The 27706-nt window shown below is 44.5% G+C and overlaps 4 protein-coding genes and 1 long non-coding RNA gene across 5 annotated transcripts; 3 read left to right on the top strand and 2 right to left on the bottom strand.

Moving 5' to 3' along the window:
* Positions 1–74: 74 nt before the first annotated feature.
* On the top strand, positions 75–6457 carry LOC124685271 (peptidyl-prolyl cis-trans isomerase CYP40-like). The gene is made up of 9 exons (XM_047219602.1): positions 75–431; positions 2105–2605; positions 3628–3715; positions 3820–3872; positions 4439–4543; positions 5973–6048; positions 6130–6167; positions 6249–6329; positions 6430–6457. The coding sequence occupies exons 1-9, from the start codon at positions 222–224 to the stop codon at positions 6439–6441; spliced, it is 1164 nt and encodes a 387-aa protein (XP_047075558.1). The 5' UTR covers positions 75–221; the 3' UTR covers positions 6442–6457.
* On the top strand, positions 6453–6866 carry LOC124685272. The gene is made up of 2 exons (XR_006997374.1): positions 6453–6513; positions 6592–6866. It is a non-coding gene; the product is annotated as an uncharacterized LOC124685272 (long non-coding RNA).
* A 4428-nt stretch (positions 6867–11294) lies between these two features.
* LOC124672044 (blue copper protein 1b-like) lies at positions 11295–13082 on the top strand. The gene is made up of 2 exons (XM_047208342.1): positions 11295–11546; positions 12473–13082. The coding sequence occupies exons 1-2, from the start codon at positions 11363–11365 to the stop codon at positions 12733–12735; spliced, it is 447 nt and encodes a 148-aa protein (XP_047064298.1). The 5' UTR covers positions 11295–11362; the 3' UTR covers positions 12736–13082.
* Positions 13022–15780, bottom strand: LOC124707308 (pentatricopeptide repeat-containing protein At5g18475-like). Its single transcript, XM_047238971.1, has 2 exons — positions 15699–15780; positions 13022–15263 (listed from the first exon to the last, which is right to left on the bottom strand). Exons 1-2 carry the CDS (start codon positions 15778–15780, stop codon positions 13714–13716), a joined length of 1632 nt encoding a protein of 543 aa, XP_047094927.1. The 3' UTR covers positions 13022–13713.
* Positions 15781–16578: 798 nt separating this feature from the next.
* LOC124672034 lies at positions 16579–18288 on the bottom strand. The gene is made up of 5 exons (XM_047208333.1): positions 18162–18288; positions 17910–18061; positions 16991–17095; positions 16812–16883; positions 16579–16679 (listed from the first exon to the last, which is right to left on the bottom strand). Exons 1-5 carry the CDS (start codon positions 18286–18288, stop codon positions 16608–16610), a joined length of 528 nt encoding a protein of 175 aa, XP_047064289.1. The 3' UTR covers positions 16579–16607.
* Between the last annotated feature and the right edge of the window lie 9418 nt (positions 18289–27706).

Genomic DNA, 27706 nt, shown 5'->3' with positions numbered 1-27706 from the left:
CAAAACCACGAGCCCTTGTCAGCGACGACCGGATAAACCCGGACCTGCCAATAAAACTCCGGGACCGAAAACTTTACCCTAGCCCCCACACCACACCACCCCGCCGGCCAGCACGCGGTTCTCGCCGTTATTCTCCCGAGGAGCGCCACCACCACCATCTCCGCTTCCCCGCACCTCCACAAGCTCGCTCCACTCGGCCTAGGGTTGGATCTCGAGGCGCAATGGAGGGCGTGACACCGGCGGCGGCGGTGGCGGCGGAGGTGAAAAACCCGAGGGTCTTCATGGACGTCACCATCGGCGGCGAGATGGAGGGGAGGATCGTGATAGAGCTGTACGCGTCCGTGGTTCCGCGGACGGCGGAGAACTTCCGCGCGCTCTGCACGGGAGAGAAGGGCGTCGGCGCCGCCTCCGGCAAGCCGCTTCACTTCAAGGTTAGTAGTAACTGCCGATTTGATTGTAGCGGCACAGACTCTGCTCCTGCTCTGCTCCTGCTCGGTGCTGTTGCAGACGGATTTTGGGGTTGGAATATGAAACTTGGTCTGGTCGAGCGGATCGATCTGGGAGCAGCTTGCGTAATCAGTGGCCGCTCAGTGTAGTAACTGCCTGTGTTGGTGCGATCTGGTTGCTCCCCTTAACTTTTCAGGGAAATTTCTAAGGGATATTGACGCTAATTGCGCAGCCCTAAAATCGTTAAAATTGTATTTTGACCAAGCCCTTTTACCTCCTATTTTAGAAAACATTCGTTTCTGTGGCGAGCAATTTGCTGTCCCTGTAATTAGAGTGCCGCTCCTATTGGTAATTGAAATCTGTCTTTACCTGCTCAGTCTACGTGCTAACCAGTGCCTCCTGTTCCTCTTCGTTTTTTTCCACACTATTCAGAAGTACTACTGCTTTTGCTGTGATGTCAAATCGTGTGTCCTTTGATGTGCAGTTAACTTTAAGCGCTGCCACCACAAGTTCTGGCACTGTTAACAAGGGCCCCTCCCTTTTGACTTTATTCTAAATCCGCACCGTGCACATATTAACATATCAAGTACCATCCCGTGATAGCTTTTTGTGTTTTCTCATTTGCTTGTCGGATCTGAGAACCTATTACTCCTTTCCCTTTTCCCTTTTATTAAAAGGTGCCACGTTTGCTTTGTGCTGTTACAGTGCCCCTAAATCTATCTTGGAGTAGGCAATGATATGCTATCAGCCGTACAATGCAATATACCCAGCAAGATCTCGTCATTAGGTCACGTGGAGGTCGACGTCCTTGTACACGCCAGGACTACAATGCTGTTTGCAATAGTGCGTCGTGCTTTCATCACAAAAATATTCCGTTGACCGGCCAGCTTACGAAAATAAACCAGAGAATACATGCTAAGTCTGAAAGATTTTGTGTTTCGTAAAGAAGTATGTTCATAGATAGCATAACAGGCCTTTCAGCTTGTCAGAAGAGACAAAAGCCAGCACTGTTCTTGATTTTCTTTGCCACGCGTTTTGTTTTATGAATAGAAAAAAGTCAACACAGTACCTAGATTTGCTTTGCCACTCCTTTTGATCTGTGTATGGTCACTATTCTGACATATAGTCAAGGACAAGAATTGTTTGTTCCTAGAGGGGCTCAGCACGTGCTTGGTATTTGGTTAACGGCTTGTCTTCTTGCATCTGGTGTAAGAATTAACTGCTGAGCTGATCAACCTGAGTGAAACCATGGAAGTGGGAAAAGTCATGCTTGGGGACTCCCAAGGTACATGATTGGTATTTTTGGGTTTCAGGCATTGGGGACACGTACTAATAATTGGCTAATCTTTTATTGCCGTTATTACATTGAGTTAGTGTTTCTTTGAGAGAGCCACCCACCATCTTAGCTAATGATTACTAGTGACGATTCATCTTTCCCTCTTGGACGAAAATAAAATACTCGGTACAAGAATGGGAATTGATTGGTGTTCCTTTTGTGTTGAATTGTTTGTTTCTTTGTCATTTCAATTTTCAATTTTTGCCACGAAAAAATACAAGGTGGAATTTTGACGGCCCGGTTATGTATGCTGTGCTGATTTGCTTGCCAGTTCGTCACAGTAACGACTAAACAAATCTTTTTTATATGATGTTCTTGCAGGGATCATTCTTCCACCGCATTATCAAAGGTTTTATGGTACAAGGTGGAGATTTTACTGCTGGTGATGGAACAGGAGGGGAGTCAATTTATGGTTCAAAGTTTGAGGACGAGAACTTCATTTTAAAGCATGAGAGGAAAGGAATATTATCGATGGCTAATTCTGGTCCCAACACAAATGGATCTCAGTTTTTCATCACAACCACCCGAACACCTCACTTAGATGGGAAGCATGTAGTTTTTGGAAGAGTAATAAAGGGAATGGGGGTGGTTCGCTCATGTGAGCACATTCCTGTTGGAGAAGCTGACCGTCCCACAGCTGATGCCGTAATTTTTGATTGTGGGGAACTCCCAGAAGGTGCTGATGATGGAGTTGTGAACTTTTTCAAGGATGGTGACATGTATCCTGACTGGCCAAATGATCTTGAAGAGAAGCCTACAGAGGTTTCATGGTGGATGGATGCTGTGGAGTATGCTAAAGCTTTTGGGAATGATAACTTTAAGGTAATTTCTCTCTTAGATATGTTCCACTCTGTTTTGTTTGGATTACTGGTCTTCATTTGGTTCCGCTGGAACCAAATCAGTGTATGAGTAACTTTGGAGTGAAATGAAAAAAAGAAGATAAACATCAATAGTGTCAGTACTTCTTGATAGGCTAAAAGTATATCATCAGATATTAGTCATATGTAACTGAAGCCCTTGGTTACTCGCAACTTGCTAAGTTACTATTTGACACATTTATGTTTTCTCAACTGTACGCTGTTTGTGTTAAGTGGCTGTGGTTTAGTCAACTACCTGCTGTATAAATGAAATCCCTGTGTATGTAGAAACTGAGCCTAAATCAGTTTGTGGGAGATGTAGGTGCACACCCTCACTCCCACGGTCAAGTCCTCTTTGGCTCAGATTTGTGTTTCTGTTGTCTTAATCAAAAAGAAATCCAGCTCCTCTTAGGTATTATTCTTTTATATCCTGGTGTATATCATCTACGATGACTGACCTTTGATTTCAACATACAGAAGCTACAAATTATATTAGTCTCGCCTTTTACCTCAGATTTGTTCTCAGTGTTCACAACAATAGTTACTGCTGTTGCTGATGCTATTCGTACCCATGCATCTTTTAAATAGGATTAAGAACTAACAACCTTAACTACTAGCTTGAATCTGGATTGCTCAGATCAACGATAGTGAAAGTCACAAACACTACAAAAGACCATGTTTCTTTGTGGTTATCGTTTATACCTTCATCAACTGCATTTGTGCTTGGTGGCTAATATTTGAATTCTCATAGCATGTAGTCATGACTCTACAAAAGACCCTAGAGTTTTTGTACTTAGCGTTTGTACTTCTATCATGCATATCCTGTGTCAGATAAGCTACTTCAGATTGTAATCATGACTCTTGTGCTTGTCTCATGGATTTTTCAGAATTAGAGTTCTCAGCTAATCTTATATTACACATATATATAATGTTGTCTTTCCCCATCTGGTTTCCTAAAGCTAAAGCTACTGGTCCTATTCTTTACAGAAACAAGATTACAAGACAGCCCTGAGAAAGTATAGAAAAGCTCTGCGCTACTTGGATGTTTGCTGGGAGAAAGAAGAGATAGATGAAGGCAAATTTTACTGTTTCCACTTTCCACTAGAACTGTGCAGTTTTAATTTGTTGGTTCTGTCACATCATGCATACTGAGTAATATGAATATGTGTTGATATGCAGAGAAGAGCACAGCACTACGGAAGACCAAGTCCATAATACTCACGAATAGCTCTGTAAGTTCTGTTTTTCAGTCTAACTACTTTTTTGCTGGATAGGTATCTGCTGTTCTTTTATCTAGAGAACTGCAATTTTAATATCTTGACCAGCTCTGCTACATAACTACATGGCGCCACACGGCTGTCTCGTAGTGTCCAGCAAGCTCTTAGAAAGGTGCATAACTAATATAGTGCTACATGGTTCATGTCTATGATTATCTGTTGAAAAAACTGCAGTTTACCAAGCTCTGCCACACCACTTAACTAAATGGTTGGCTGGTAGCATCTAACGAAGCTTTTAGAAAGGTGCATAACTTAAGATAGATAGTCCTCTACAACGCAGAGGAGCATTAATCTTTGAGCCCCTTGTTTACAAGTTTGTATACAGATTTCATGTTTTCTCTAAACTCTTATCATCACTGTGGTTCATTGCATTCAAAATTCTATCTGCTAGTCATTGTTTATTATTGTCTTAAACCCATGCAATGATGCTGGAGTTGATCGATGATTCTATACAATCTACAGACTGCACATACTATTGCACTAATGGTACTTGTTTCCTGAAACTGAGATACTTCCTTCAGGCATGCAAAATGAAGTTGGGAGATTTGACGGGTGCTTTGCTGGATGCGGATTTTGCACTGCGTGAAACGGATGGGAATGCTAAGGCTTTTTTCCGACAAGGACAGGTAGGTATTGACCTTGGTTTAGCAGTTGTAAGTTCTTCATTATGCTTTTCTCCAATGTTCAGGATATCGTTAACTGATAACCGGTTGGTCGGGCTGGGATAAACAATTAACCGGTTACTCGGCCGATTAACTGAATTTATCGGTAGGCTATTAATCGGTAGAATACATAGGAAACTGCTAACATATTGCCAACATATACCTAGTTTTTTAGGTACAATCCCATGCTCCAATGCTCTAGGCATTGTAATATACCAAAATATACTACCATATGCATGTAAAAAGCACAGTAAAGAGGTAAGGTAATATACCAAAAATCCAAAATATACCACTATAGCCAGAAAATGAAATCTAGTTAACTGCCTAGGCCCGATTAGTCGGTCTGACAGCCGCTAAATTGGCTTGTCAGACTGATTAGTCGCGTGGACCAGTTAACTCTCCAAATAGGCCCTTATCGTTTCGGTGACCCTCCGATTTGCAATTAATCGGCCAGTTAACTGAAATATTGGCCGATATTTGGAACAGTGCTTTTCTCCAAACTTTAGATTGGTTGCAGTTGCATGCATGCTTTTGTTTCTGCCATGCTCTCAAAACACTTGAAATCTCATATTACCATTCGTTGCCAACCCATAGGGGTTTCTTACCTTGAACATGTACATACATTTTCAAGGGTTCATCTTATTTAAGTACTTAACAATATTTTCCCTCATTATCTAAGATAATTTTAACTCCCTCCGGTTCAAAATAATTGCCCAAAAATGGATGTAGCTACACACTAAAACATGTGATACATTCATTTTTGGGCAATTATTTTGAACTGGAGGGAGTAGAATTTTTTTATTAGAAAGATGTCTTGAGAAGAATGTGACATGTACAGTGGAAGGGTCATATGTGTGTGTTATACAGATTTCAAATATTGTTATCATTCCTGCCTAGCTCCCTATAAAATTCTTGACAGTTAAGCATGAATACATGCCTTTGTCTGCTATGTGTTTTCTGCTGCTCCTTTGCTCATGTATTAGATTGTTGCTGTTTGTTCTGTTACAAACAACCTCCAAACTCAGTAGCATGACAAGTATTTTGGACCGGAGGGAGTAGTATAATTTTGCAATCAATTAGGAGTTAACAACAATCATAGCTTGCTTGGACTTAATACGGTGCGGACCAATGTTTCGCCATAGATACATGCACGATAACTCTTATTAGTGGTCGATTGGTCAGCTACTTCAATCTGACATTCTAAAAGAAAAAAAATCTTTTGAGAGTTGAAATTTACTAATGTTGCTATTATTTGTTTCCGACACTTCATGTATGCAATTGAGGTGACCAATATATCGGTGCCTTTTACACATGTAACACATTCAACAACAGTAGTATGTTACGACCTGTTTGTATATGTAACTAATTCTGATAGTTTGAATGCGATCTGCAGGCACACATGGCACTTAATGACATTGATGCAGCCGTGGAAAGCTTCCAGAATGCGTTGGACTTGGAGCCGAGTGATGGTTTGTCTCTTTACTCTTCATTGCCAATCCTTCTCCTAGCAATTGATGTGTATCTAATGAGTTTGTTTGGATAACCTGCAGGAGGAATCAAACGAGAGCTGGCTGCTGCAAAGAAGAGGGTTAGTATTGATTTGATTTCGTGATGAACCTGGTTTGTGGAGATATGTTCATTTTTATCAATTCTTTGGAAACTATCACAGGTTGCCAACAGATTAGATAAGGAGCGAAAGTCATTTGCTAGGATGTTCCAATCTTCAGGAAAATCAGATGAGAACAACAAAGTAATTTTCATGTAACATTTTATATTGTTAATTTTCTGCTCTAGGCATTGAGTTCAGGCCAGGCCAAGGTTCTAATGTTCATTTATTCTTTCTCTTGTAGGAAGACAACTGATCTGTAGTTTCTCCCCTGGCAAACTTTTGGTCGCTTAATCTGGGATAGACACTAGAACTGTCAGCGGAAAAGGTTCTAGTTTTCTTGATGCACACGAATTGAAGGATGCTTATGCCTTGAAAAAAAATTGAAGGATGATTTGTGTTGCAGGTATACCAAGGAGCACTGCCTAGCAACAATTGAATCTAGATACAGGAAAAAATAGTTGGGGGCCTGGGGGGAGGAGAGCTTTTGTCTTTTTACTACAGAGGTAGTCAATGTTGTCGCGTCGTTTGAAAAAACCTGAGACACTGAACTAAGCAGTGCAATTTTCAGACGTTGCAAGTGGCATGCATGCCACTTAATAGACATTTCCTCTTGTTTGGTCCCATCGTGGTCAAGCCTGACAGTTGATAATCTTTGTGCACCCTTTGCTTTTGTGATTATCTCTGTGTACCTTTTGTCTGCCACATATGCTTGCTGCCAAACGCTGCAGGTCCGGTGCTTTTGACATGTTTAGCTTTGGCAGTGGGGTTTCCCCTGCCGCATGCGTTTCGGCCTCGGCCCACGACCTGCGTTTTGGCACGATTCGGGCTTAGCAAACGATCTCTTGTGGTTGTGATTTTTTGTTCGATCCATATTTTTCTGGTACATTGGTTTCCCAAGTTGGTTTATGGGTATTTTGTGGGCTTTACTGTATTGCTAGCTAGTCTTACACTGACGAGACCCCTCCCCTTCTTTAGAGCAGAATATTATTTTTTTTCGATTTGTGCAGAATATTCTTTAGAGCAGAATATGTACAATGCGAGTGCTTAAATGGGTGCTTAGCAAAATAAACAGGTCTCTTTTGTTAGGTAGGTTAGCTTGTATTTTAGCAATATGGATAATAGATTAGAAAAGCAGGATTATGAGGTTTGGTTTGTACCCAAGTTTCTTCAAACAAGACAACTATATTCCTTTTCTTCTAGCTTGTACAATTTCGCCTTCGCCGTTATTCACTTTCTTTCTGACGGTATACACTTCCTATACTGTGTAGTACTATAAAAAAAAGGCCACTCATTTAAAAGAAGACCTTGAACCTGAGCCAAGCTGTACGAAGCCTGCACACATACTCCATTGTTGTTCTTCGGCATGTGAGTACGTGACACATTGTCCATTCATATCTTGCGGCTTCTGCACTACATCACCTTTAAGCAATATACTCATATCATCTAAATCATTCTCCATATTGATAGCTATGTTATGAGATTCTCCATTGGGAATATTGGCCGTCTGTATTTTATGCATATTTGCGTTGCATATAAGAGCTTGTTTTTGGATAATGAGAAAATAACAAAAACACAAGCCATAGACACAAAATCGGTGCACACCGAGAAGACAAATATGTCCCTAGATACTGAACTGTGATTAGAGTTTGACATTGTGAAGTCAGCATTGCTTCACAAACCATACTGTGACCTAACTAGTATCAGTACACGTGGTCACCAAAAATTATGTACTTACTATGTGGATGTATATTCCTTTTCCGCCTTTCTTTTTTCCTGTAAGCCACACACCATGATTTGTAAATTTCTGCTTATAGATCATAGTTACCACAAACAGTTTTCTAGTTGCAAAACATGCAAAAATGTTTTAGGCAAGCATGATTCCCAGCAATACCAAACACGATTGTAGTTTTCCATAATCCATCTCCATCCACACTTTAGTTTTACCGTTTAATAGAACTTCTGAAATTCTTTTCCACCCGCAAGGTCTATGGACACACAAAGAGAGGGACGGCTCATAAATTATGTTCCGCTGGCTCCCCTCTACTATTATGCAACTCTTATTTGTGAATTATTAATTCCCTCAAGAATTGGAAAGGGCCCAATCCTCAGTTAATATAAGGCAGAAGATGTGAAACCCTGGCGATTGAGCAGTTGTGGAAAACATGATAACACAAGCATACCATTAACTGCGGAGAAATGGAGAATACCACACCGGTACGTCCAACAGAGGTAATCGGGATGCGGCGTCGACCACCAAATCTAGGTTTCTGTCCTGCTTGCTAGGGATGTCTTCTGCTCCGCCTCCAGTGGCCTTGGGCCTGGCAGACCACGGCCCCTCTCCGGCGAGAGTTTTCGTTCTTTTTAGGTTCTAGTTTAGTGTATTTTTTTGGAGATGATGATGCGGCGGCTACATCCTGAAGTCATAATAAGATCATCCCCGTCTTATCCTCGCTCCGGTGGTGCGTATAGCATTAGCGAAGAGCGAGTGGAGTCGTGTGCCCGACGGATCTCCTAGAACCCGATCAGTTTTTATATTTGTTGGTGTGGTTTCATGTTAATTTCTTTTGATTTACGATTGGAATCATTGACGATGGTTGATACTCTGGTGCGCTGATCCCTTGGTGTGTTTAGCGTTGGCGGAGGGGCAAGGACGACGGCGTGCCTACGGCTTGTGCTACTGTATGTAGTCATTGTTGGGTGGCCCAAGAACCTGCTATGATAATTATTAATAGATCAATGAAACTTTTGAAAAAAAAAACTGCGCAGAAATGGACACACAGTGATGGTGTGTCTTGTGTACGTTCATGCTTTCGAAACGGCCGGTCCCGAAAGAGCCAAACCAGTGCCCATTTATGCGACTACAATGATCACTAAGCCGCCCATCTTTTGATCTTGTCTTCGAAGGTACGCATACCGCGCCACTGGTATATATGTGGTCACGAGTGAGTAGTAGCGCGTAGAACCTACCTCACATGTCAAGACCAGATGACTTGTGGATATGTATGCACGAAACTAATGATGCACGCAACGCATGCACCTGCTGGCTCAGTTCAAGATCTGTGTGTGTAGTGACATAGAATCTCTTATATATCACACGCTCGTGACATCAGTAGATGTCATACTCAGGGCATGATTGATTCAAAGGAATTATGCAGGATTTAGATTTGAAGATTTTTTCTACAATGGTTTGATTCATAGGATTGCAATCCTTTGAAATTCCTATAGATTTGTTTGCACTGTGTTTTAAAGGAAACAATTTCTTCACTCCAACCTCTTTTTATGATTTCTTTGATTTTCCTGTGCGGTTGCGGACGGCGGCGACGCCTGCGGGCGCCGTTACCTTCTTGAAGGCGTCGTCGACCCCTTTTTCGTTCAACCCTTTCCCGGGCACCAGGGGAAACCCTAGATCCAGTTGTTGGATCAGACGGTGATGGCACTTCGGTGTCATCCCCTTGTTGGAGGCTCTGTCGAGGTTGTCCCGGGAGTCCCACGACGGTTGTTAGAGCCGGAGGTGGCCGCTACCCTGAGTGTGGTTCCTCGGAGTGCTATGTACCCTACGCCGGCGTCTGCTCGACATTGCTTCCTCTAGGTCCGGTCAGGTCCTGCCGCCCCCTCGCCTCTTCTGGGAGGGCCGTACGTCGATCTGTACCTCCTAGAGTTAGTGTCGTTCTAGGTTTCCTGCTATGGTTGTGACGCACTTTCAAGACCTTGTGCCCCTCCGTTTTGCCTTTGTTGGCCGGTGGTTGGGCAAGGCGGGTGCTTGTAGTGTGCTAGCTTGGATGTGTGTTGTAAGCCGGAAGGCACCATTTGTTCGGTTTTTGGTCCGGTTTCCCTCATAAACTGGACCATGTTGTTCTCTTGTAAGCTTAATACAATGACGCGCAGCTCTCCTGCGGGTTCTCGAAAAAAAAAATCATGCCATTCCAATCAGTTGTTTTTTCTATTCCTGGCTTCTGAAAATTCTGCGAATCAAACGAGGCTGTTAATGATAAATGAATACTGCGTGTGCATACATGCTAGGGCTGTGCAAATTGTACTGAATGTTTCCGCACATGTACTTTTAGGGTTCGAGCCATGTTGGAATTAGCGGCTGAATTACGTTATGTAAGCGTTGCCTCTCCCCCCGATTAATCTTGCGTGTGATGTAGAAAAAATAGAGAAAAATCTCAGAGAGAACATTCTTCTTGTCAATTGCTGGAACGCGCACGCATTAACGATTTCAAGGTAAGCGATCAGTCGTCAACTGGCAAGATAAAATCAGTCCCAGCAATCGTTCAGAGATGATGCTCCGGGCGGCGACGAATCCGCGCCATCTTGATGGCAAGCTGACCCTTTCGTGCAGTGCCAGCAAAGGGTTGCTGGATTGTTTGACGGTGGTCGTGGAACACAAAAAAGTTCTACACTTACTACACAACCAATAAGCAACACTCCGGTGGTTATTAATTTACAGCCACACATTAAGCACTTACTGAAAACAACACTCATCGTCTCAGCATGACGCGACCATGAAGGCAGCAAGCACCATTGTATTACTACAACGTATGCAAATATACTCTGCTGCCTAATAGTAATAAACGCACAAAAGTACGTACTACATGGACCAATCGCGCCACCCTAATCCTCCACAGTTATCATGGCCATGCCCCCTTAATCCTCTAAGTTAATCATTCATCCATGCCTAATGAGTAATGACCCTGCACTAGGGGAACACCTCAGCGGCGACGTAGAAATGACTGGAGAGGGAAGGGGACGGACGGTAGATGCTAGTATGCTACTGCCGCTAAGCTGCGCACCACTGATGCTCACCAAACCCGCCTTATTCGTGCCGCCACTAAGCACGCTCGCTCAGGTCGCTAATGGCGCACCAACGTTACGACCAACCCCAAACGAGAGGAGCCTAAGTGCATTGCCGCTTTAACCGTCTGATCTGAAAACTAAACAACGACCCATCGAGCTGTTTTTCCAGGTCTCTGTCGACCTGGTCGGAACTCAGGGTCGGCGCAAGTCAACTTTGCACATCATCACGCACACTCCAGCTCCGTCCTGTAACCCCTCGCCGGCGCCTATTTATACCCGCACCATGCCATGCTCAACACAAATCAAACCAAACCAAAGCATCCAGTAATAGCGAGCAAACTAAGTAGCACCAACAGTTTCGTTTCTGGTTGAAATCGATGGAGGCGAGGGGTAGAGCCATGGCCGCGGCTGCCGCCGCGGTTCTCGTGCTGCTGGTTCTCGTCCCGGAGGCATGCCGGGCGGAGCGGTTCATCGTCGGCGACGCGGCCCGGTGGACATGGGGCTACAACTACACCGACTGGGTGGTCAAGAAGGGACCCTTCTTCCAGAACGACAGCCTCGGTACGATGCTTCGGTGCTCTGCTTTCCTTTCTTTGGCCTTAATTCAGTCCAGTACTTGGTGGTGTGGCTTTGCAGGATACACTTTGTGTTGTGTTTTGCCATTACAATAATAGGATGTAGGCACTTTGAGCAACTAACTGCGACATATGGATTTTAAACAAGGTTGCACAAAATATGTTCAGTCTATCGTGGTGTCATTTTGCACTAGCTGGCCTTCTAAAAGCTCCTCGTGTCTTGCTAACAGGATACAATAACTAACTGCAGCAACTACTTTTTAAGCAACAACAAAATTCTTTCATCAACTACATAAAGATTCAGTTAACTAGCAGTTGGTTTGCACATGGGAATGACATTTCTTTTGGACAGTCACAGGGTACACCTGACGATCCAACAATTTTGTGGTAAAGCTGAGCTATCCTATATAGATGAAAATTCATGCAATAACAGACAATTAATGTACCTAACCCCACAGCAGCCCAGGTTGGACACCACCACTACCAGCCTGCTCTCACTGCCAGCCTGCCTAAGAGCAATTCCAATAGTATAGCCAATTGTTGGCTATAACAAGATGTCATATTATTTGTAGTCATCATATAGCTAACATGTACAATAGTTGGCTATAAGAATGTAGTACTTTACTATTATATGGCCCACCTTTCACTCTCACAAGGTGCCTAGGAGCACGTGCAAGAGCTGGCTATTGCATAGTAGCCCACCTCCCTTCTCTCTCTTCTTCTCTCTCCTCCAACTCATCTAAAATATATTATTTAATGTCTTATAGTCAGCTGACTGGACTCTATTGTACTTGCTCTAACTGGCTTTCACTTCACGTCACATAAGTATTTACCGGACAGTAGATCTATATAGATATGAAATGCAAAATCCTTAGATATACTTACTGGGTTTGGATGGGCGTGCATATGCAGTGTTCAGGTACGACCCGCCGAACGCGACGACGCACGCGCACAGCGTGTACATGATGAAGAACTTGGCGGACTACCAGTCATGCAACCTCAACGCGTCCAAGCTGGTGGCCGACGTGATGCAGGGCGCCGGGTCCGGCTTTGAGTTCGTCCTCAAGAAGCGTAAGATGCACTACTTCGTCTGCGGCGAGCGTGGCGGCATCCACTGTAACGCTGGTCAGATGAAGTTCATCGTCAAGCCCAAGAGCTCAGTCTGCCGCGACTGACCCGCCACCCCCGCTGTTGTGCTCAACCTTCTTCTGCATGCCACCTTCTTCTGTTGCTGCCGCTGGCTGAAATCATTTATTATGCTTGCTTCTAAGTTATCAATTGGTACATTTATATGTGTCATGTGGTGTATCTGTGGTGCGTGAAACTGTTTATGCATGACTCGGTTGTGCATGTGAATCGTGGTGTGTGTTGTTACAAATCGAAGGAGGATGTAATGAGAAATGAGGGACTATGGGTAGCTAGTGCGCTCATTAGAATTGAGTTCCCAAAACGAAGAAGATTATTGTCCAAGGAAAAAATCTCAATCATATCATATCTGGATAATAACTATTTCCTTTGTAAAGCATGTGTGCTGAAGCAAATAACTACAATTAGATACCATGGATGATAAGAGTCTCACTGACGAGTGCACAAAATAGCAGCAAAAGAATGATAAAAGAAGATAAGAGACAGGTTCAATTCATCAAGGTTGTTTCGGTGATCTGACCATTGGTCAGCACTAAGCCAGGTAAATGTATCTGAGACTGAGTAGAAGACACACCAGGAAAATGAGCACATGTCTTCCACATGGTATTTCATCTTCAGTTTCCTTGGTCAGTGCTGATGCCAATTATTTTGATATGGGCACGAAAACATCAAGGTAATCAATGCTCCATGCCCAGCTTAAAAGGTTGCCCCAACTCACAATGGTTGTGGACTTCATCGGAGCAAACTGCCTCAGGATGCCAGCCTTGTTGTCGTTTGGTTGCGAACAAGGTTCTGTTGCAGATCACACGCCCCCTGCGTTATTTTCTGGACTGCATCTTGCTTGTGATAAGTTCTGGATTGCATATAGATCAAACGTGCCTGATCATCTTGCGTGGAAGTGCTTTCTTCACTGTGTCATTACTCCATTGTTGAGCGACCTTTATACCGGATTTGCATCCTCTTTCCGGTAAAAAAGTAGAGCCATACTGGGTGCTGAGTTCACTTGATTACCCTTCTGTAATCAAGACATCCAGAAGCTCAACAGATCTCCTAAGCTTTCTGTCGCGGCACACAGCCTCGATCAGCTTTTCCCAACAAGTAGCCTCTGGCATGAATCCAACTTTGGCCAATCCATACAATGCGACCGTGGCATCTGCTACACGGCCAACGTCACACAGACCAATCAACAGGGTGTTTGAGGCTGCATAGTGTGGTCGAAATCCTCGTCCGAGCATCAGTCCCAGCAAGCCAACGGCCTTCTCCATCTCTCCACGTGAGCACAGACTATTCATCACAATCCGATAGCTTGCGACGTTCAGCTGGACTCCTTCCAGTGGCACTCTCCCGAGCAAGTCCATCGCTTCCACCATCCGCCCATCTTTGCACAGCCCCTCGATCAGCAAATTGTATGTGACGACATCAGCCTTACATCCCTTGTCCCTCATCTCCATCACAAGATCGATCCCCTCATCGACACTCCCATGTCTACAAAGGCACCCGATCAGTGCCGTGTAGCTGACAGCATCTGGCTCCACCCCAGCAGTCCTCATCTCCTCAAACACCAGCTTCGCGTTGTCCACATCCCCTTTCCTACAATGCCCATTCATAAGAGTGGCGTAGTTGAAAGCATTTGGCTCGCAGTCATTCTTCCTCATAAATCCGAACATGGTCCGCGCCTTCTCCACCTGCCCCAGCCTGCAGAACCCGTCGATGATCACGTTGTACGTCAGCTGGTCCGGCACGATGTGGTCTTTCTCGATCATCTCCTCGAACAGTTCAAACGCTTCCTTCATCTTACCCGCACGAGACAGCCCGCCGATCAAGGTCGAGTAGGTGACCAGGTCTGGGCTCACGTCGCCACAAGTGTACTCGCGCATTTCGTCGAGCACCCTGAAGGCGGTCTCGGAGTCGCCGCTCTTGACGTAGTGCTTGATGAGGATGTTGTAGACGCAGGTGTTGGGGGTGGGGAGGTACTTGTTCCTGGGGTCGCGCAGGTCGGCGATGAGGGCGGAGAGGACGCCGGGGCAGCGGGAGGAGACGAGGCGGTCGAGGCAGACGGCGAGGGCCTTGTGCGAGACGCGGGTGCGGCGGAGCAGCGAGGGCAGGAGGCGGAGGAGCGTGAGCGCGTGGTCGGGCGGCAGGAGGCGGAGCAGCGGCAGGAAGTGCGGCTCGAGGAAGCGGCAGGGCGTGGAGGCCGCGCGGCGGAGGACCGCGGCGGCGGCGGACGGGAGGCGCGCGCGCGCGAGGCGGATGAGCAGCGCGGAGAAGGTGGCCGCGGTGTGCGAGAAGCCGCGCTGCTCGGCGGCGGCGTTGAAGAGGTCGAGCGCGCGCTGCCCGGACTGGGAGGAGGCGATGAGGCGCGCGAGGTCCGGGTGGTCGACGTAGCGCGGCGGCGGCGAGGACGGCGGCGGAGGGGGCGGGGGCGGCGCGGCGCGGGTGGGGCTGCGGTATTGGAGTGGCGAGATCCACGGGAGAGGTCGGGCTTTGGCGGACGCGGGCAGCGGCGGAGGTTTCATGGCCGGCGGTGGAAGGGAGGGAGTCTCGTCGATTCCGCCGTCTTCTCAGCTTCTGCCGGCAAGGAGGGGACTGGAGATGGGCGGCGCCGCTCGGGGCGGCTACAGAATCGGCTGATCCGGGCGATTTGGGTGCCCGTTTGTTTGCGGCGCCGGCGGCCGCAGTGTGTTTGTGGGAGGGAGGCGCGAGCGCGAGCGCGAGCGCGAAGTGGAAGTGCCGGGCCGTTGGCCGTTGGATGTGGACTGTGGCCGCAACTTCAAACCGGCAGCCCACACGGGCAGCAACGCAACCAGTGAATCGCGTTCCTATTCTCATCCAGCTTCCATTAGCTTGAAACTCGGATCACACTTTCAATTGCAGTCTACGGAGTGTGGCACCTGTACAAGGAACGAAATCGCAGAATTTTTGAGAATATCTCTGCCTCGCCTAAGAGTTTGTTGTACCATATTAGGGACGATTTAGATAACTTGAAGATTGCCTATCGCGACTAGTCTTTCCCTTGTTTTATTTTCGTTTTCTTTTTCCCTGGCTTTGGCTTTGTCATTGTACAGCTTTTCCATCTTTACATATATAAAATAATACGTGACAACTTCTTTTCGATCGATGCAAATAAAATTCTACCAATACCTCTATATCAAATGGTATGGAGGATTTTGTAGCATGGAGACATAATGAGAACACAATTTTTTCTATCCGGTCCGCATATCATGGAGAATGGAAGCACCAATTCGAGGAGAAGGAGAGAAATTTACAAGATCTTGTACAATAAAGGATAAATGGAGTGTGGAAGTGGAACTATCTATGGAAAAGTTTGGTTTCAGCAAAGGTAAAAATTTCCGCATGGAACTCCAGAACCACATTGCCCCCGCTCAAGTGCCGCCCTCCTCCTCCACCGCAGCTTTTCGGCACAACACTGCTAGCACGAGCTCTGTGACGCAAGCTCTAGCCACAATTCGTGTTCAAACCTGACAAACAACGCGGGGGATTGAACCTCCTCGCCAGAAATTGGCCGGACTCTAGAGAGTGTGGGGTTTTTTCTTTGCCTTTTACGGTATACCTTGCCCTCCAAACTGGACATACAAGGATCAGATGCATGCCTCGTTTGGCGGTTTACCGGACAAGGTTTTACTGGTCGACCATATTTGCAATATCTGGAACTGACTTTTTTTTGGCCAAAACTGCAAAGTGCCGGTTATTTTATGGTTTTGGAGTTTCCGCGGAATCTACTACAGATGATGTAGTTCTTCACCGAGTAGTTCAAAACAGCACGGACACTAAAAGCGCAAGCATTGGAATTTGGTAACATGTTTTTGGAAACGCACAATTTAATCTATTTGTTACAAAGGGAGAGAAAAATGCACCGAAGCCCTACCATATGCACACCAAATCATGCATCATCGGATCCAATAATTTTCAGTTTGAGATCATAAGCTTTGGCAAACAGTTCATCCCTGTTTTCCTGCGAGTGACAAGCAGTTAAGCACACGGTGAGAAGTTGAACATAGTAGAGAACACAATAGAACAATACTGTGTTGAGGGCATATGGTGTATCCGAACTTCCAAAGCCTACAATCTCTAGTGTTGAGCACACCTTGAAAAGAAGATACCGTGAGCTGAACCAAATTGTGTATCCGAGGCCTACAATCTCTAGTATCCTTGGGAGCTGAGGGCATGATTGCAATCAGTGAATCAAGTACTCAATGACTGCTCACCAAGAATACATTTTCGAATAAGAATACATTTTCGAATAAGGATTTAATGACTGCTCACCAAGGGAATTGATTCAATTGCTGAAATAAAGGCAGACAAAATCCACCCGGCAACGAAAGCACCCGTGCCATACATGACATAAGTAAAGGTCTCCTTGAAGCCCAACTGGAACATTTGAAACAAGAAGATTCCACAATATAAACTGAAGCTCAATGACATGTGCAGGAAACAAGGTTTAGCAAAACATACTACGTTGTCTCTGCGGATGACATGTAGCCTAGTGGTTCAAACGGTAGAACAAGATATTAATTCTCCATGAACAAGAGATGGAAAACACGATACTTCACAACTAGTTGTGCGTGCACCTATGTTGAGAATACGCATCGCAAAGTTTTCAAAATGGGGAAAAAAAATCTTAATCTACTACATGTTGTAACATGATCACTCTCTCTTGCGAAATCGAAAGTTTTGATTGATATGTGATGTAAGAAAAGGACAAACGGAAAAATAGAAGATTAGTATAGCAACTATACCCGCGCACACTTGTGAGTTTGAAAAACAATAAATGATTTAACTCCGTCAAGAATTATGGACGAATTAATGCAATAATCATCAGCACAAGTACATGTCTACGCTTAGGCAGTAAGCTGATTGATGAATCTGAGAGAACGCTCAACTGCGGGTAGAACAAAAAAGAAATAATGAAAACATACATGGCTTCGGTTCTAGGCGAAATTCTGATAACCTCATAGCAAAATGGGAGTTTCAGACTCTAGAGATGCGTATTGTGGGACAACAACTTATTAAATCAACTAATCCTAGTACAAGCTAAAGTTCAGAGGCACTGCGACTGTAGCATAACCCTGAATGTCTGATACTTACCAAAACATAGTCAATGTTATTATACTGCTTGTTTCTACATTACTCCAGTAATGGACGCAATATAACAAACACGCTGCGTGCAGAACAGCGAAGTTACCTTGTTGGCTGCCGCGCTGTCACTGGCGCTGCCCACCGCCACCAAGCTCTGTTCGAACGGCGGTAATGGCACATCCACGGCCTCCTTTATTGCCACCACCGCCGCGTCAGGCTTCTCCGCGGCGCCCACTTCCGCGCCGGCGCAGCGCAGCCCTGTACAGGAACAACAAATAAGTTTTGAGGTAACGTTTGATGCATCCTGCAGGTAAAACATATGCGCGTGAGCGCGTCCTGCTCTGCTCCCCGGCGAGACCTCGAGACGGAAAACTGCCGCGGCGACGGGCGGAGACCGGTGCGGTAAGGGCGACGTTGTACTTTGCTGTGCGGCGGCGCGGGGCGGGGAGACTGCCGGCGGCGTCGATGCGGAGCAAGGCCGCCATCGCCTTATGAAGCAGCTTGCTCTGCTGCAGTGCAAGTGTACTCCAATGTGTGCCGTATGGTATGCCCGTATCACTGGAGTGTACACAAGCTTTGGCTGCAGGGTCCATGTGATGTTACCATCAGGCTCAGAACACTTTCTGTTTCTGCTTGTTTGTTTCTACCAACATTGAATTGCACCTTAGCTGAGCATACCATGTCCATGTCACGGCTATGATCCTGATCTGCTTGCGTTTCTACTTTCTAGTGATCAGCGGTCTCCAATTTGTTCTTTTTAGAAGACGATTAGTGGTTTCCAAAAACATCCTGCCCCATCCCATGCTGAGGCCAAATGCAGATTCTTTGCATGGCTAGCCCTGCACGGCAAAGCTCTCACAGCTGACAACCTCGCGCTCCGAGGATGGCCTCACGACCCGATCTGCAAGTTGTGTCATATACACCAAGAGACGGTGCAACACCTCACCCTTGACTGTCACTTCTCCACCGCTGTCAGGGAACAGATCTTCGCTTGGAATGGGACCTTCGGTGTCCCGCTGCCTCCGGGTGGGAAGTCTCTCAACGAATGGTGGGATGAGGCGATCTCCCATCTCCCGAAGGAGAAGAAGCGGGAGGCCATGTTGGAAATATAAGCAAATATCCATATGAAATAATCCGTACAGATAATTGATAAATCATGACTACGAAGATAACAAGTAAACTAATCATGCAGACTAGTAAAGTAGATGAACAGATCACATCTAAACAAGACAAATCGATTGCATCTACCATAGAAACTAGAAGAAGAAACTCTAACAGAAACTGAAAGAGAAACGACAAGATCACATACTTCGCAGCAGCTTCGTTGTCGCCCATGTTGAGGTTGCCGAGGAAGTCGCTGAGGTCCAGGAAGAAGTTGTCGGTGTGGAGAAACTCGTCGTCCGAGGACGACGTCGTGATGCCAGTAGTCGCGCCGGAGCGCTCCCCAAAAACCTGATTGCCCCTCACCCGTACAGGTTCACGAGAAGCAGGGTTCCGGAGGCCTACTGTCCCCGTAGTCGCATGTGCGTCTTGCACAGACTAGGGTTGGAGTCCGCGCTTATATAGTGCGGTTCGGGAAGGTCGTGGGCCACGATCCAGAAAAACCGGAAGGCAAAACGGCTGAGTAACGCGTCCGTTAATGACTCGAAATTGATTACACAATTAATTTCCCAAACAGGAAAAAGATAAGCTCGGCTCGGCGAGATTCCCGCAACCCGCGTCGTGACGTGACGTGTCGTGACGAGGCGAGGCGGGCGGCGGAGGAGGAGGAGTGCGCGAGGGCTCTCTCTCTTCTCACTCACTTACTAGGACTAGTATAAATGCCCGTGCGTTGCCACGGGTCCTTAAATTTAATTTCTCAATGCACATATATAATTATCAATTAAAACAAATCAAAGATATCATAATATATTACATCATGATAATACCGAATGCAATAACAAGACGATATTGTTATGCATCCGCGTGGTTCCAAGTTCTAGGTCTTGTTACTCTTCCACGGTAAATTCCACACCTATGTTCCGAATCTTCATAAATATCATTAGAAGATTTTACCTTATCCCTGGTTGAGCTCTGGATTTACCGAGGATGACCCTAAATGCGAGTTCAACCAATGGCTTTACAGAGGATGATCATGGTACATAAAGCTAACATTCCTCCGAAGGTATAGAATGTAATATATGCAAGACAATATTTCGTTTTTAGGAAATATTACAGTAGTACCAAAATCACTGAACAAATAAATCAACACTTCCAACCGTTGGCAGTGCAGTCTTCTTTTTTTCCGAGAAGACATTTTTTTAGCAGTTAGTTGTTGGCTTCTTTTCATACCCCTTTAATAGTATCTTGTCTTGTATTAAAGGTAGATAGAAATCTACTACTCATAATAAGTATCCAGGGTTCAGGTCATGGATCGGATGAGTGGGGTACTAATTTATGGACCGGGGGAGCGGGGTACTAATCGTTTCTCATATAGTTGCATTGTATCGAAGGAGCTCTATGCTAGATTGCTACTACCTCCGGTTTAGTTTAATGGATGCGGAGTGTAGCATGATTGAACATGGACCTAGCAAATCTGATACGTCAATTAATTAAGACCGAAGGGAGTAGTCCGTATTCGGTATCTTCTTCCTGTGTTTCTCATCCTTGCATTTTGTTATGTTTCTGAATCCTGCAGTTCCGAGAGGTCTCAAACTCTAAGGCTGAATTGTGAGACATGTCTACGTACTGAGTCCACAACAATGAAAAGACATAATTACATACAGGATGCCCACCCAGCGAGCCAACCACAACAATAACATAGCTCATCAACACAAGGCTGCAGACATGCATGAGATGCATTTGGCAGATCCTTTAGGGACATCCAAAAAAACTTGAACAACACAAAGATGCATTCAACGCATAAATGAATGAAGAGTGCAAAGTTCAAACCACATACACACGAGCAATCATACAACGGAAACCATTTCACATACGAATGCATTCCAGGTTTCAACCAACTCATGAAACATGGCAGGAGTACAAGAAATCCAGAATGAAAACCATGTGAGCAAAACCTTCAAAGTCACATCAGATTCACACGCGTGAATTAACAGAGTAACACCCAAAAGTTACTGCACCAACTTTCTTACGTAACAGAGGTGGTACCATCTACTATGTACAGAGGAAATGTTCAAGACCTTATCCTCCTCTTCACACACAGTTACTTCACATGCTTTCTTACGTAGCAGTGGTAGTACCAGTAGCGATGGTGGTAGTACCAATAGTATCTACTACGTGCAGATGAAATGTTCACCCTCCCCCCTTCTTTTGACTTGTCACCTGCGTTCTTGAGCTGCAATGGAAACCAGCATCAACACAATATATCAGATCATACCACATCAACATGATCATAAATTGGGGTAAATAGTGGATGGAGAATGAATATGCCGCGAAGGTGGTTTGGGTGCTCACCAATCACCATGATAATGAGGATCCTGACAAGGACGGCGATGAAATCAGTGAAGAGGGTGTCGCCGTGGTGCGCCCTCTAAATGATCTCTTGCGGGTCGTACACCATGGACCCCAGGAAGATCAACATTCGAAGTAAACCTGCAGGGCAAATAAGTTGTGTCATTTTACATTCAGCCAGAACCAAAGGGATGAATAGTGGTTTAGGTATCAATGGTAACAATTTCGTGATATGTATCTCACCTCAAACATGATCAGTTTATCGCTAGCACACATATTAATGGAAATCCAGGGTGCATTGCCACTAAATATGCCATGTAAGATATCTAAATGGCAATCATATGCCACTGTAAGAGATCTAAATCCGGCACAATGTTAGATATGAGTTATAGTTCTGCACTAACACAAATAAATAGCTAAAATTCGTCCATAATTCAAAGTACTTTTCATCAAAGCTACCTACATCAAAGATAAAGGAACATCATCTGCATTACTAATTGTAGGCGGTTGTGCATTCACCGACTACAAGCTAGAATGAATGCGTAGGCTACATTAGTTTGATAGTTCTAAGGGAAAATAGCTAAAGGTCCGTATAAAAAACCAATTAATGATGTTGGTCATGTAGAAAATTAGCAAATCTTCCTGAAAGAGTACTACAACTCGAGAAACAAGTCAAAAATTAACACTATATTTACTTATCTTATTACACCAGAATCCAGGCCATCACATTCCACATAACTGACAGGAGAGATAAGGCAAAGACCGATAATTGCAGGTGGTAGAGAATTGGGACGGGGGATTTGAAAATTTGCAACACTTTTCTTTGCAATTTGACCATTTCATGAAGATTTCTTCATATAATTTTCCCTTTTATTGTATTTGCAAGAATTATGTAACTTTGTTGGAGATTACAATTCCTAACAGAGCAACAAATGATAGAATCAGATCACCAACACTAACTCAAGTGAGAAACAAATATTTTCCTTCTGGAAAACAGGCATTCTCAACATGGGTTTTTAAGGTGGTAAGGCGTTCTACCCCCGCCCTGACACCTAAGTGTGCCTAAAGCGGACAAATTTCCAAGGCGCTACCATGGCGCCTTATTTCCTAAGCGTTCTAAAAGGCAGATGCCTTAAAACCATGATTCTCAAAATGTATATAAATTATGCTCCCAATTCCGAAGGGAAACAAATCTGCATAATATGTAGCCGCAATGAAGGAGACGTCTACATTGATTCTTATGGTGCCAAGTAAGACAACAAAAAAAATCCCTATGTTGAGCACCCTTTTCAAGGAAATAAAGAATGACAGGAAGACTTTTTTAAACAAATGTTTACAAAGTACTATTGCCATCTTGATCATCCCAATAAGCTCCAACCGGCCAATAAATTACTACACATGAAAGGCCATCTCTATATCATGAATTGTGGTAGATTGGTCAATGTAAAGCAAAGAAACATAGTACATACCAGACTTCTAGAACATGGATAGCCCAAAATCAGTGGCATGTCCTCGGAGGTGCCGACAAACAAGAAGTTTCCTGCTGGAGGTCCCTGTGCATGACGACAAGTAAGTGGCATCTCTCCACGGCCACAATAATTGTCTTGATGAGCTTCTCAGCAGCACACTTGGTGTAGTGCTCCTTGGTCACGATGAGGTCGAAGAGCTAGCCACCGCCTCAGATCTCCATGAAAATATGCATGAAGAGTGCATCCTCATAGTGGCGAGGATGCTCGGAGAGGTGGTGCATGATCTGGATCTAGCGTCTCGGTGCCAAGTGTCCTCGTAGTCATCGCAACACATATGATGATTTTCTATGTTAGAAAGAACTTAAATGTGTTAGAAATAAATGCAAAAGTTTGAGAGCAGACGTTGGAAAAAGAATAAATTAGTTTTTCGATTAAGGGCCTCCTTTCAACAATAAAAATTCTTGGACATTCATGAAAAGGTACTCAATTCATCATATGCTTTAGAGCAACCCAAATAATTTTGTAGTTTAGTTTATGAAAATCTCTTTCTGTATCTTATTAAAGGATGTGAAATACTAAGAAGAAAGTCGCTTTTGAGGCATTCCTTTTCTCGCCACTTATGTAGTTCACATCCTATTCTGTAAAGCTATAACCTGAACCCAGTAGTTTCTTTTGGAGGTGAATGCCTAATTATACATTGATAGGACACAACTAACTTGGTTGATCCTAAGGGAAATTAAGAAGTAATGATCTGACCAGGCTCCAAGGAGACAAATTTTTGAAAGGAGCATAAATTCAGCTGCAGGAGACTGACACCCCATATGACCGGGACAAGATTCAATCTGCTGATAAGCTTGTCATAGATCAGCACACTAAGGATTTCATAACGCAAGCATACATATACAATGGAAGCGGCCTCATTTATGGAGCGGGAAGCTGCACAGGGCATGCCTACAAGTTGTCTACAGAGAGATGGTTGTAACTCCTTCGGTGCATATGATACATGTGCGAACAGCAGATCACAAACATTTTGGTTGCAATACAAAAGACAAATATTATTTGTGGTTCTGGGATATCTGTAATAAGATAGGAATATGAATCATTGCAAAATTTACTCCATGTATCACATCAAAACATTGGTCAAATTATTGTTTTAATGAACTATGCCTACAAGTTGTCTACGAGAGAGATGGTTGTAACTCCTTCGGTGCATATGATACATGTGCGAACAGCAGATCACAAACATTTTGGTTGCAATACAAAAGACAAATATTATTTGTGGTTCTGGGATATCTGTAATAAGATAGGAATATGAATCATTGCAAAATTTACTCCATGTATCACATCAAAACATTGGTCAAATTATTGTTTTAATGAACTGCCGCCAAAATGTATACTTACAATTCATAGTTATATAAAGCATAGACCAACAGCTAAACCAAGCAAACATGAAGGAAGAAGCGCAGGTCATGCGATCACAATGGTTCATTATACCATAAAAGTTGGAGTGTAAATACATATATTTGAACATACACATTTTATTCCTAGGAGATGCAATTTAATTACCAGGGGACAAATCACTGTAGTGCATCTACAAACTACACATCATGGTAATACCATCGGTCTCATTTTCAATTAGGACCGGACCGAGCCTGTCCCAATCGTCGCAATGCATGCTTAAAATTGAACATAACTCGAGAAATAACTTGTAAAAAGCACTTTGCCAACCTTTCTTTCGCGTCTATCAATTGATAAAATTCTAAACCTTGGTTGAGATCAATAAATAACTTAGGTAAAGAGCACCTTGTATCTCTCTTTTTTAATACCCGGGTTTATCACGTTTGTATACCGCCAATGCAATATCACATGGATCCTAGTTTATGCCATCAGTGAGATCATAAGTAATATATGTGCTAAATGATAACCTGGATATTTGTCAACTCGCATGTGAGACAACTCTTGGATGATCATGACAAAATGCGATGACCGGTCTAAAAATCATGGAACATATAAAAATTGAGCTAATCAATATGATCCTTCTATATGATCATGATATTAAAGCACGAGTTCATCTTCTGAAATATAAAACTGAAGTATGTAACAAGGTTATTTCTTATAGCAAGCGATCAAACTATAGTATGGTCGTAAAATAACAACAGAATATTTTCAATCAACCTTTAGAGTTGGCATCTTAATATGTAACAAGAGCATTTCCCAAAAAAAAAAATAGAAGTTAGAGAATTACCAAATACCAATTGTTTTCTCATAGGTTTGTTTCAAGATATATCTAACCAAAGCAAAGAAACAATGCTACCAATTGTTTTCTCATAGGTTTGTTTCAAGATATATCTAACCAAAGGCATCGGTTAATGACCACCATGTTGTTCTGCACCCAGAGTCCCACATACAATAATTGAATTTATGAAAGCATCAGATGAAATATATCTGCACATTTGAATTAAAGTAAAAGTTACTGATAAGATAAACTATTTAACTTCTTATCATCAATTCATATCATGTAGTACAATTAATTTTTTTGACGGAAATGTCAATGGAAACAACAACCTTTTAGGTATTCACCCAGCTGTGAGTTATTATACCAAAAATCTGATTCACAACCAATCTAGTATCTGCTTTAGCTGAATCAACGAATGTACGTGCATATAGGTGAGAAGTGCTCACCTTTGTTAGTGAAAGAGAGCAAGGTCCCCAAAAGAATCAACACTGAAACCTCACTGCTAAGTACTACATGTGCTCTGAGAATAAACCGTACTCTAATCACCTTGTTCATAACTACGTATGGGGACTTGAGGATTGAGCTGCTCCCACACGACGATGAAGGCCAAGAAGCCGACCTATCTGAACCCGGCGCCAATCCCGCCAGCAGTTCGTCAAGTCCGCAACGACGGACTTGCCGGCGGTTGTGGCCTCGACGAGCGCCCATCCAAGTGACCCAAAATTCACCGAAACCATGGTTCGTTTCGTGCATCCAGTGACCTAAAATTGACTGCGGAATAACGGATTACATGGTAAATAATCTGATTGCTATAGATTTGCTAAAACACGAACGAAATTGATTTGCAATATGAGAGAATGAATTCGAGAGAGGGGCAAGGAGGAGGAGGGGGAGGTCGGATCTGGGCCTCCATGCCCGGATTGACTCCGTGTCTGCTCCTCTTTTTTTGAGGTTATGTGCTGCTCCTCTTGGTCAAGATCTATGGAGGGCGTCGGGCGGTGGTTAACATGGACAAGCAGGGGGATTACCGACGGTCCAGGGGGAGGCGATGGCGCCGGATCCATGCGGTAGAGACGGTGACGACCAAGGAGGCGTTGGAGGCGTAGGTGTGAGGGCCCCTGGATGTCGGGGAGAAGCCGATAGGGCCATCGCCAAGGTGTGGATGCTGGAGAGGCCGAGAGGAGAGGTGGCTGGATTCTTGGGGAGAGAGTATGGAGGCGGCGCTTCGCTCGGTGGTCGGGAGTCCGACAACGAGGAGGCGAGAGTGCGGGCACTTTTCCATGGCGACGACGGCGGGAGTCGGCTTGGGCAAGGAGGCGAGGCCGGTGGCGGAGGACTGCTCGGTGCTAGGGTTGCGTGACGATGGGAGAGAGAGATGGGCGGCGGGGGGCGTGGGTGGGGTTGAATGCGGCGACGTTTGCGGGACGATGAAGCCACGGCCCAGGGCAACATTTGCGGGAAGGACGACGCGGCCCAGGTGCGGAACGGGAGTACGACGAGAGAACGACCAAAGGTTGGTCGTAGTGATGCTTTGGCAGAATAGGGAACACCTTCCTCTTTTTTAAGTAGTGTAGACTAGAACAGCCCACCTTATATACCACTCCAACTCTCTCCCAACTAGCAATGTGGGACTAAACTTTAGCTCCCACTAGTGCTGCCACTGATTATTGGAGTGGGCCATGTGAGTTTCAGAATTTGATAATGGGCCATGGGCCAAAGGCCAAATGCCCCAAATTCCAGCTATCCCCCACAAACTCTCATTGGCACATTTCACCAATAGGTTTCCAGAACATTGTTTTATATACCGGTATGTCGTGGAGACTGTTAAGTTGAACTTCCACTTAAAGCTTCATATTACACTAGATTGCAACTTGGATAGTGGACTATGCCTTGAACTACAAGTTTTCTCGCGCACTAGCTTCATACAAAGCCTAGACCGATACTAGGCTGCCGCGAGACTTCCTCGCGGTTTGGAGCTTATACGTCATACTCCAGGGTCTTTCATGAGTTTACTAGAGAGCACCCAACTCTCATAGATTGCGACGTTAAACAATCAGACTCATATAGGTGTGTTCTTCAAAAGATGTTCTGCAGGACAACATCTTTGCTAAAATAAGCCACTTAGAACACATTAAGATAATTATCAACCTGCCATGCAGATTAGGAGAGTATTGCATCTTACGGAGTGGTAAAATTGCTATAGGGATATATACTCTCCTCCCGGCTAACCAACGACTTGTCTCCCGACTCTAATTCACGGGATCTCCGATCACATAGAGTGGGTTACCACCGTGGGCAGCTCATATTGTGGGTCTCATACCCATCTCCCTCGATGCATTTTCTATCACATTTCGTGATAGTCCCTTTGTGAAGGGGTACGCCGAGGTTTCTAGACGTATGGATATAATCCAACGCTATAACTCTCGAGTTTCTCATTTTCTCGACAGCTTTCGGTCTCCTCTTCACATGCCTTGATGACTTCATATTATCCTTAGAACTGTTTACTTTGACGATCACGGTTTGATTATCACGAGTTCATAGGAATAGCGGGTATTGGTTTCTCAACCACATGTAAGTCCATCAAGAGCTCACGAAGCCACTCCGCTTCAACGGTGGTCGTGTCTAATGTTGTGAGTTCCGCTTCCATAGTTGACCTCGTAATGATGGTCTCGCTTGCAAGACTTCCGAGGAAACGGCGCCACCTCCAAGTGTAAACAAATAACCACTTGTGGCCTCACTACAAGAAAA

Source organism: Lolium rigidum, chromosome 1 (assembly GCF_022539505.1).
Source record: "Lolium rigidum isolate FL_2022 chromosome 1, APGP_CSIRO_Lrig_0.1, whole genome shotgun sequence".
In the NCBI taxonomy this organism is placed as follows: Eukaryota; Viridiplantae; Streptophyta; class Magnoliopsida; order Poales; family Poaceae; genus Lolium; species Lolium rigidum.
Note: the sequence above shows the minus strand (reverse complement) of the source record. Positions and strands in the feature narration are given on the sequence as shown.

Excerpts from the sequence above, each read along its gene's own strand:
- LOC124672034 (XM_047208333.1), bottom strand. The coding sequence starts at position 18,288 with ATGGCGGCCTTGCTCCGCATCGACGCCGCCGGCAGTCTCCCCGCCCCG. Across the intron at positions 17,096-17,909 it reads ACAGCGCGGCAGCCAACAAG|TTGGGCTTCAAGGAGACCTT; the intron begins GTAACTTCGCTG and ends CAAATGTTCCAG. Across the intron at positions 16,884-16,990 it reads CAATTGAATCAATTCCCTTG|CTCCCAAGGATACTAGAGAT; the intron begins GTGAGCAGTCAT and ends TCATGCCCTCAG.
- LOC124707308 (XM_047238971.1), bottom strand. The coding sequence starts at position 15,780 with ATGGAAAAGCTGTACAATGACAAAGCCAAAGCCAGGGAAAAAGAAAAC. Across the intron at positions 15,264-15,698 it reads GGAAAGACTAGTCGCGATAG|ACGGCGGAATCGACGAGACT; the intron begins GCAATCTTCAAG and ends GAAGCTGAGAAG.
- LOC124685271 (XM_047219602.1), top strand. The coding sequence starts at position 222 with ATGGAGGGCGTGACACCGGCGGCGGCGGTGGCGGCGGAGGTGAAAAAC. Across the intron at positions 6,049-6,129 it reads GGACTTGGAGCCGAGTGATG|GAGGAATCAAACGAGAGCTG; the intron begins GTTTGTCTCTTT and ends GATAACCTGCAG. Across the intron at positions 6,168-6,248 it reads TGGCTGCTGCAAAGAAGAGG|GTTGCCAACAGATTAGATAA; the intron begins GTTAGTATTGAT and ends AAACTATCACAG.
- LOC124672044 (XM_047208342.1), top strand. The coding sequence starts at position 11,363 with ATGGAGGCGAGGGGTAGAGCCATGGCCGCGGCTGCCGCCGCGGTTCTC. Across the intron at positions 11,547-12,472 it reads CTTCCAGAACGACAGCCTCG|TGTTCAGGTACGACCCGCCG; the intron begins GTACGATGCTTC and ends GTGCATATGCAG.